The sequence below is a fragment of the Sapajus apella genome, unplaced genomic scaffold (genome assembly GCF_009761245.1).
Source record: "Sapajus apella isolate SASKATOON/1434 unplaced genomic scaffold, GSC_monkey_1.0 scaffold73, whole genome shotgun sequence".
NCBI classification, from domain to species: domain Eukaryota; kingdom Metazoa; phylum Chordata; class Mammalia; order Primates; family Cebidae; genus Sapajus; species Sapajus apella.
The window spans coordinates 10,918,755-10,929,177 of record NW_022437013.1 but is presented as its reverse complement, the minus strand read 5'-3'; the positions used below and the strand labels follow the sequence as shown (position 1 = coordinate 10,929,177).

At 46.7% G+C, this 10,423-nt stretch overlaps 1 protein-coding gene across 2 annotated transcripts; it reads right to left on the bottom strand.

The window, feature by feature from the left end:
- Positions 1-213: 213 nt before the first annotated feature.
- SLC25A53 (solute carrier family 25 member 53) lies at positions 214-10,311 on the bottom strand. 2 transcript variants are annotated; one of them, XM_032250940.1, is made up of 2 exons: positions 10,210-10,311; positions 214-2,738 (listed from the first exon to the last, which is right to left on the bottom strand). In XM_032250940.1, the coding sequence occupies exon 2, from the start codon at positions 2,705-2,707 to the stop codon at positions 1,784-1,786; it is 924 nt and encodes a 307-aa protein (XP_032106831.1). In that variant the 5' UTR covers positions 2,708-2,738; positions 10,210-10,311; the 3' UTR covers positions 214-1,783. The 2 variants fall into 2 exon arrangements, with proteins under 2 accessions (XP_032106831.1, XP_032106830.1); XM_032250939.1 differs by lacking the exon at positions 10,210-10,311 and adding an exon at positions 8,554-8,647.
- Positions 10,312-10,423: the final 112 nt, after the last annotated feature.

Genomic DNA, 10,423 nt, shown 5'->3' with positions numbered 1-10,423 from the left:
AAGGACAAATTTGGTTCAGTAAGGAGATGCAAGTACAGGGCATTATCAAGATATCTGTAAGGGAAATCTATAACACATGTCATCTTGGAAATCTTCAAAATCCCAGAGTTGAAACAAATGGGACAGTTATACAGTGTGATTCTGTTTAGGAAATTTCAGTTTCCGAACTGGTGCTGATAGCAAACATGACATCAGTAACACAAACTCATCAAATATTCCAGTTGAAAGTAATTTTTTATTGTTATTATTATCAGCAGCAGCAGCATCATTCTCATTAGCACAAAACTAAATCCACTATTAAAAGAAAACAAAAACACAGCCCAAAGGCACGTGTCTTGCTGACAGTGAGTCAATAACATTATCTTCATGTACAAGGGACAGCACCCTGAGGATATACCATATCACAGCTTGATAATCAATTCAATAATTCAACCAACATTATTGAGCACCCAGGCACAATGGAAGATTTAAAAATGCTTACAAGAATCCCTGCTTTCAACAAGTTTTGCAGTCTAGAAGGAGGTATTGAAGAATACAAGAACACAGGGTCGCATGAGATTAGTGACATAATGGAATCAGTACCATGTATGAAGTGCTGTTAGAAAGGGGCATCACAGAGACTAATGTCACATTCATTTGGGGGAAATCAAGAGGCTCCATAGAGAAGGTGACCTCTGAGCTGAGCTTTGAGGAACTGGAAGGATTTTGGTAGACTGGCATGTGAAGAAGGAGCACTGCAGGTGGAAAGAATAGTGTGGGCCAAAGTATGGCCATAGGAAAGTTCATGGAATGTTTGGGAGGAGAAGAATAGTTCACCTTGGCTAGTGTTTGGGGTTTATGTAAGTGGAGTGACAATATGTTGAAAGTTATATGAGGACCATATATTGAATGGCTCTGAATGACAGGCTAAGATTTCTGATCTTTATGTCATAGCAACTACATTTACCACATCAACAAAATATGGAATTATTTGTGAAGAGATATGGTCACTTCACTTCCAGGTTTCTTAGAGAAATTCAAATAGTTTCTAGGCAATGTTATCCCCTTGCTCTCAGAAATATCCTGGCAGGTAACACCAACCAGACAATAATAAATGTTTCTATTTTGCATGTAATTAAATCTCTTCTTTCAAAGTTTTTATTCTTTCCATGCATGGGCCACACCTCTTCTCACTCCCGTCTCCAGCCCCACTAGTTCTTGTGGGACATGATGAGTTTAAGCAAGTCTAATTTAGGATTTCCGGCCACAGCTACTACCCTGAAAGTAGGATCCACAGCCTTGAGAAGTGAGGGGTGGTGATAGAGGAAGTGAACAATATCATAAAAATGTAGCCATCTGAGAAGTTTTATGAAATTCCCATCCTAAGAGTCAAGCATAGTTCTTTGAAGTTGGAGTTCCACTCATTTTGGTCTGGAGGACACCTAGAGGGGTTGCAGAGCTCACAGTGCTAAGTAAGCTCATCTTTTTAAGTTTCCTCTTATTGTCAAGGAATTCCTTAAAGGAATGACGCTTAATCTGAGTTACATGGTTATTTAAAGGCCTCCTGGCTCTGAGGCTACTGAAGCTGTGGAGAGACTGGGGCGAACGTTTCTTTTTGACTAAGGAATCCTGTTGGGCTTTGTCTGTGCTCAACAGGTTGGTAGTCGGGAACTTCTCCCATGCATTGAGTTTACAGATGCTAAAGAATGGCTGTATTAGGCAACTGAGCCAAAGAAGTAAGCAGTAAAGAACCCACCAGGGAAGATTTAGAATACCAAAGCTTCCATGGCCACACTTTCTGCAGCTAGTCAGTCTTCAGCTCTTTCCTGGAGCGAGACTTCCTCTGCAGGAAGTCATGGATTGCTGTAGTGAGGCCCCATGTCACACTTGATCTTACGATGACCAGGGAGCCTCCACGGTAGATCAGGAGCAACTTTCGGCCCCGAGTGTTCCACACATCCTGGGCAGAGGCCCACAGGCTTGGCATGTTCTGCCATCCAATATGGGACTGCATATTAGCAACCAGCACAATCAGAGGATACAGAACTAGGCAGGTGATTGTTCCATTGACACTACCAGACACCAAGGCAGGAACCCAATAGGGAAGGCCTTGTTCTGCCAGGCCATCCTGGATTGGGTCCTTGAAAGAAAAATATAGAGCACTCCCCAGGCTGTTCCTGGCCAGGACAGGCCAGAAACCACGATAGTAGCCCAGTGACAGGCGCCCCCAAAGACCGTAAGAGTTGAATTCCTTGAGAATGCTGAAGGTGCTGGGGAAGCGAGCTTGCTTGCGACCATCCTGGAGCACATTTTGCACCCTTTCAAAGGGACTGAGTGCCACAGCCTCCACCACACCAGACATGAGCCCTGCAGCCCAGCGATGTCCCAGAGTGTGTGGCCCAACAGGAGAGAGAGAGCACAGCAAGCTATCATAAGTCCCAAACAGAAGAGTCCCTTGCAACGTCTTGGAGAGAAGAGGAGGGTAGATTCCCCGGTAGAAGTATTGAGGACCTTCGTGCCAAAGCTGTCTCACAGCCTCTGACACTGCCATGGCATGGATCTGTTGCCGGAACACAACCTTATAGATAGGAAAGGTCAGAAAAGTAGACATAAAGTTGGAAACAGCCCCAAGGGCGTAGGCCTGGGAGTGCCAGCTTTTCTTTCCGGGAATCTCTGCTCTCCTCCTGTGCGGAAGCTCATTCCCAGGAGAGTGGTTCTGCTCCCCCATGCTGAAGACAACTGGGAGCAGATGGAAGAAACTGGCAAGGGTGGAAAAAAAAGAGATTAGACTGACCATTTAAATCTGTTGGCAAGAATCTTCATTGCTTAGTTAGAAAAAAATCCTAAAAAACTCAGGTCAAAGGAAACAAGCAACTCTTTGAGCCAGTTTCTGATAAATAAGCACACCCTTAAGAAATTAAGAATTCATTAACCTTACATTAAAAGAGAGGCAATCCGTTTCTTTTTTTTTTTTTCTTTTTGGACAGAGCCACCACTACAGTACTTTGCTGACACAGCAAAATATACCAATATTCAAAGAAGGATTACAACTGAAGAACATGAAACAGAGGAGGGGAAGACTCCAAAACTTAATGCATCAACTTTCACAACACGAAACTGTGCATTTTATAAACTACGAGAATAATAAGTTACTATTCTGTTTGCAAAAAAAACAAAAACAAAAACAAAAAAAACTGGCACTATCTTGTAGAGGCAGAAAGACATTTAACAGTTGAAGTGCAATGCTTTCTCTAAAAGTTGGTATTAAATTTGGGGAGGGGGAATCTCCCCCTGCCTTTCTCTCCATAGATTCCTGCCCAAGTTGTAGCTGTTTCATGGCAACGCCCAGCCCCCGTCTGGCAAGTGAGGAAAGGAAAGAGCAGCTGCTCCTGAAAGTTCAGTGCCTAAAGGCTCAGCACCTGGCAATTTCCAAGCCTAACCTTGCAGATCTGTAGCTATATAATAGAGCGGGGTTTCTTAACCTCAGTGCTATTGACATTTTGGGCAGGATAATTTTTATCCTTGGCGTCTGTCCTGTGCATTGGAGGATGGTCAGAGGCTCCCTGGCTTCAGCTAAGTGTGTGCCAGTAGCACCAGTGGTGACTAACCCACTGTGATGACCAAAAATATCTCCAGACCTTGCCAAAGGTCTCCTGGGAGGCAAAACTGCTCCCGGCTCAGAACCACTGTACTAGATACAATTGGCAGTGCGAGGACTCCGAACTATTGCTCCTTACCCCAGAAAGACCAGGAAGCAGATGGCTAGCATGAGAAGCAACTTGGAAGCCAGGACATATGAAGAAACTTTGGGATCAAAAAAAAAAAAAAAAATGAATGCTCATGCAGATCTGAGGGAATTTGCTGAGGAGGGAAGACGGGGTCCCTGGGCTGACGAGACAGGGTGTGCAGCAGCCAGAGCTGTTACCTCAGGGAAAGGAGCACAGAGCTGTGTGGGTGTGGGGCAGAAGGACAGGGAAGAGGGGAAGGGGCATGAGAGCCAGACTGGAGGGCTCCCATCTACAGTGACAGGGACAGGAAGCCTGGCAGGAACTGCAGACCCACAGGTTTCACACAGAACCCTGGGCTATGTGGTAGGGGGCATGAAGATTGGGACTCTAATTAAGCTAGCAGGGTGATGGGGGACCAGAGAGTACAGGCTGAAGTCCCCAGGGAGTAGTAGACACCACATACTGCAAGAAGCCCAGTGCAGCCTTCCCGGGGCTGCCAGGCCCAGAATCTGCCTTGGCGTGCTGTCCCTCCAGAATCACTCCCATCAGCTCTGCTCCTCCTCTCTAGCCCCTTCCCCCTGCTCCATCCACACCTCGACAATCCCATTCCTATCCCCGCTCCTCCATCCATCTCCCCACAAACCCATTCCTATCCCTCCTGCTCCGTCTGTATCCTCAGTTTCATTCCTGTCCCCCTGCCGCATCCACATCCCCACAATCCCATTCCTATCCCCCCTGCTCCATCATCTCCCCACAACCCCACCCCATCCCCCCTGCTCCATCTCCCCACAATGGCATCCCTGTGCCCCCTGCTCCATCTCCCCACAATCCCATCCCTATCCCCCCCACCCCCGCTCCATCCATCTCCCTACAATCACATTCCTATGCCCCTTCCTTCATCCAACTCCCCACAATCTGATTACTTTTCCCCTTGCTCCATCCACATCCCCATAACCTCATTCCTATCCCCTGCTCCATCCACATCCCCACAATCCCATTCCTATCCCTCTCCTCCATCCAACTCCCTACAATCCCATTACTATCCCCTGCCCCGCTCCATCCACATCCCCACAATCTCATTCTATACCCCCTGCTCCATTCATATGCTCACAGTCGCATTTATACCTCACTCCACTCCATCCATATCCCCACAGTCTCATTCCTATCCCACCCTATTCCACCCATATCCCCAGTCTCATTCCTATCCCACCCTATTCCATCCATATCCCCACAGTCTCATTCCTATCCCACCCTGTTCCATCCATATCCCCACAGTCTCATTCCTATCCCACCCTATTCCATCCATATCCCCACAGTCTCATTCCTATCCCACCCTGTTCCATCCATATCCCCACAATCTCATTCCTATTCCGCCTTGCTCTATACATTTTCCCACAATCTCACTTTGCCGCCACTCCCCTCCCCTCGAGCCAACTCACCTCTTGGTGGAGGGAGATGGAGGCTCAGCTTCCTGTGCTCTGCCCATCACCACCTTCCCCTTCCCCCACATTCCATGATGGCCTTAAGCCTCAGCCTTCTTCATGCTCATGGCCAGTACACTGGGAGGGCCCCTCTGCCTTTGACTCTTTAGCTGAGAACTAAGCAGGAATCAAAGCTCAAGAGGCCAACTATTTGCATCCCTCTGGGGCACCTCTGTCCCCTGGCAGCCCCACTTCATTTCTCCAGAGCCAAAGGGGACTCCTCCCAGATACCCAGGCTGCTAAATCCACAGGAGCCCCAACAGTCTTCAGCTCTCCTACCAAAGGTCTTCTTCCCCAAGTCTTAACCTGCACCTAAATAAGTACAGGTGGTGAGGTAAATGTTTGTCCCCTCTTCTACCTCACAGTGCAGTAATGTTCCACTTCCTCCCTACCATTTATAAACATGTATTCACTGATGCCATGAGGTAGGATGATGTAGCAGAAAGAAAACTGGGCTATGACTTGGCAGTGCAAGGACTCCCGACTATTGCACCTACCCCAGCAAGGCCAGGAATCGGGTGGGGTAGTATGGGATACCAGTATTCTAAGTGAGTTTTGTTATTAACTTGATGTGTGACCATTAGAAATTCAATGATATCTGGAGCCTTACCCACCTGAGCTGTACATGGAGCAGAAAGGGCAAAATAATCTGTAGTCATCTCCAAAAGGTATCTGTCAGAGGGTGTTGATATGGGGGCATTCAGGTCAATAACTGATAGAGGAATTGTACTTTTCAATTCCCAACTCCTTCTGCCATTTTTAAAAATCATCTTGGGGGATTAAAGGTGAACAATAATTAAGAAACATCTCACCTTCAATATGTAATCCATCTTATAAATACAATCCTTTCCATTTTATGGGGAGAGGGGGAGTTCATGTTTCTCCTATGTATTTTCTGTTAAGATGCCAGGCTTTGGGAGCAGACAGACCTGAGACTGAATTTTGCCTCTGCCACTTACTTAGTTGTGTGACCTTGGGCAAGACATTTCATTCAGTCTCAGTTTATTCAGTTACAAAACAGGGACATTAAGACCCACCTCAAAACGTTGTGGCAGAGATTAATAACATAAAATGAGATAAAGTGGTTGAGAATCCATAACATGGAGGCCTCGATAAAAAGTATCAAAAAAAAAATGCTTCAGGACCTCACTATCTGTCTCCACAGGGCATATACTCCTTCAGGACACTCTCAGAACAGCCAGAAGCAGATAAAGTGACATGTGGGAATGAATCTTGTGTTCCTGGGGGAGGCAGGGAAGCCCTTTCTTCCATGAATGGGAAGGCACAACATAAACAAACTAGGAGAGCCTGGCCCCTTCACATGAATTCTAAAGTACAGACCACAGAATGGACCTAGAATTGGCCTTGAGCAGATATCACCTGTACCCTATGACGTGCCTCCTATGTTTACAGCCTAGGAAAATGAGCCCAGGGGATTCCAGACTCTCCCAGCCAGTCTAGTCCACATGGGTAGCCTGTGTGACTGCTCCAGGATCCAGCCACAAATGAATGCATCTGTCTGTTCAATTGGGGCATCTCTCAGCCAGTCCTTTGGTCAACTCACAAACATGTATTGATCATCCACTAAATCATTGTGGGTAAACCACCATGGAGCTAGAATGAATAGAACTTGGTGCCTGCCCTCAAGAGCTTGGGAATCTAGTAAGGGAGACAGGTCAGTAATGAGCTAAACTCTACAGAAAGACAATAAAGGGTACGCTAATGAAGTTAGAAGCAAAAAGACAAGAGCAATTTATTCCACCTGAGAAGAGGCATATGACTCAATCCTTAATCGAGTAGCATAGAATAGCCTCTTGTTAGGTAGAGGAGTGAGGGCAAGTATTCTAGGCTGAGGAAGTGGCCTAAGGCACATGGGCTTAAAAGTGTGAGTTGTGCTTGGGGCTGGCCTACCCCATGTGCTGAGAAAGAGATAGAGCTGTGGCTGACAGAGAGGAGCCCATTTAGAATGAAGACCACATTTGTCTTCCCCACTGCATTGTGTTGTAGGGCACACACATGGGCTCTGGATTCAGCCAGCCCTAGGTTTGAATTTCACTCTGTCACTTCCTAGCTTTATCACCTTGGCCAAATTTCTTCACCTCGCTGATCTTCAATATCCTTATATGTAAAATGATTGTCATGAAGGATGCATGAGGCAAAGTGTGGAAAGTGCTTAGCACAGCACCTGGCATTTAAGTTGCTCTATAAGTTATATTATTAATTTCATTTTTTTAAAAATGAGATAATAGGAATAAAGGCAAGATAACAACTAAATTGTTGTAAAGGCTGCAACTGGTCTAATGAACTGGTTCATCTGCAGAATGCATTTTAGACTGCTTGTTTGGAAGACAGCAAAGAAGAGTTTTCATGGGCTTTGGAGTTTGACATCCCTGGCCTGAAGTCCCAGTGCCTCCACTTACAAGTTGTAAAACTTTACACAAGCTACTTAATGTCCCTGAAATTCAGTTTCCCTCTCAGCAAAATGGGATACACTGTCTGTCTCAACAGGGTTGCTGAGAAGCTTAAATGAGGTAACAGATAGAAAGTTCCTGGCACAAAGGAGGCAGGCAGCCAAGGGCAGCTATTATTGTTTCATCTGAAAGCTTTATCTTCAAACCTTCAACCTTTTAAGGTTTATTTATTGAAATTAGAAAATGTGGTCTCACTAAAGCCATCAACTGGATCACACTCATACACATGAGGCCAGAGATGGGATGTCCTGTATCCATCTGGAGCCATGCTGCAAATACTCCCCGCATCCCTGCACAGAGTCCCTCGCTTTGTTCCAGTAGCCCAGCCCTGACACCTTTACACAATCCATTTCCTGTCATTACTTTTGTCAGAGCTCTGAGATCTATTCTTGGTCTTATGTGATTCTACCCCTACCAAGTCCAGCAGCAAATACCTAATTTGGTGATGAAGCCAATTTAAACACTGAACAGGAGTCTTCTGGGAGGCGAGAGTCAGATGTCACCGGCCAGGGGAGCAGAAGCAAAAGTCTGAAGGAAACCTAAGAGCTACTGCCAGCATCACCCCTGAGTGTGCCAGGTGAGCAACCTGCCTTCTCCATACATCCACACTTTCCACCCTCCACCACTACTACCCCACTGTTCCATTCACAGGCCATGATCCTGAGACGGAAGGTGATTCATCTCCAAATTTGCATTGTTTACTCCAAGGAACTCTCGATCTTGGTGATGTAAATAAGAGGGCGGAAAAGAGAAAGTGAAGTACCTTGGCAGGCTGAAGAAGAAGCTAACAGCAGCCAAAGGGTATCAGACTGTTTAGTTGTTTCTAAGCATCAGAAGTCAAGAACAAGCCCCACAAGAGCCTCCTAGACACACTGTACATAAAGGAAGTAATACCTGCTCTCTAAGCCAGAGAAAAGTGGAGCAGTTTTCCAGCCACTGCCTTCATGGTCATTCACTTTGGACAGCCCTGCATGCCGTTTCCATGGAGTTGCTCCTTCTCTGGGGCCAGTGATGCCAAATCCAGCAAAGGAGAAGTCCCCTGAAGAGCTCACAGAAGGGCAACCTAGCAACCTGTCCTTGAGCCGGGAAATGAAAGAGCTATATCAGTGACAGACAGCTGTGGTTTGGGGGTTAGGTTAAATGGGATTTTATTTCTCATACTTCTTCTTCAAGCATGACTTGAAGAAGGAAGGCCTTATGACAAACCCATTTGAAAATCTGCAGAACTGGGGACTCAGAAAAATGTACGGAGGCCAGATTCTTTGCATACAATTCTAGGAAGGACCTCGGGTAGGAGCCTGTGCTCTGGAGTTACATGTCATGACAGACATGCCATGGACAAATACACCAACAGCAGGCCCATTTACTTATAACCTTCAACATCACAGGTGGTGTTTAGAACAGTGGTTCACGAATCTCCCTACACCTCAGAATCAACTACAGAACTAGTTAAAACTACAAATCACACTCTTCACCCCTAGTCCTAGTATATTAAAATCCCCCAGGGGGAAGGCCCGGGAATCTGCATTTATTACAAGCTCTCCAAAATGACTCTGAGGCAGCCCACCTTGTACTCATATTTTGATGAATAGCATGGGTTCTGGATTCAGAGACTAGATCCAAATTTTGGCTTCACCTTGTAACTTCAGACAAATCATTTTACCTCTCTGAGCCTTGCCTCCTTTGGGTTTGCAAAGGGCTGTAGAAATCATGTTGCTTTTATCAAACGGGCAGCTTGTTGTGTTTAAAACAAAAAAAAAGTATTAACAAAAAACGAAAGAAAGAAAAGTGCCAAGAAGAGCTTCCACTTCTGTACAATGGGCACCATAAAGGCTGCCTCCATTTGCCCTCAGCCCTCTCCCCACTACCTCCTCACCTTCTCCCTCACCACTATCATCACACTGAGACTGCTATTGAGATGGTTTGAGATTACCTGTGCAAAAATGCTCTCCAGGCAGCGCTGCAGGGCAAAGAATTAGCATCTAGAGGGCAACAGAGGAGTGCTAAGTTGGATGCTTAACTCAGGGCAAGATACAGGGCAAGACTCGTAACCTCTCTCCCTTTGGCTCAGTTTCTTCATCTGTGAAAAGGAAATAACAGTCCTTGCTCACTAATTCTGTGCAATCCCAAGTTGGTCCTCCCATCCTGGCTTTGGTTTTTCCCCACTAACCCTTAATCTGACAGAATAGAGGAGTGTTGGCAAGGGGCAGTCTTTGAAGTCAGACATGTTGACTTGGGTGTGAGCTCTTAGCTCTGCACTTCCTAACTGTGCTGTCTGGGTGCTTCAGTCCTTTCCTGTTAAATGGGCACATTGCTACCTCCTTCACACAGCTGCTGAGAAGAAGATGTCCTTGCAGGCGCATCTGCACACAGAAAGCACACAGGAAACGCTCTTTCCCCACTTCCCCCTATACAAAGCTGAGGAACTCTCATTGTTCACTTGGTTTCTGTCCCACCTCGTGTTTAAGGCATCCGGTCTCAAAGCCCGGATGAGCGCCAAGGTGGAAGGGGATGGGGAGAAGGGAAGCGACGGGGTAGCAGCAAACTCACGGTGAAAGGGAAATGGGCCCGGTCCGTGCGTCCGACCTGCACTTGCCGCTGCGCCGGCTCCCGCGCCTGTCTGCAGCAGCCCCCGCCCGCCGGCTCCCAGCTCGCTACTCTAGCCAGCAGTAGCTTCGGGCCGGAGGCTGCGCGAGGAGACCTTCCCTTCGCCCCACTGATTGGCCGCGCCGCCCGGCTCGTCACGCTCTCACGCTCTTTTGTT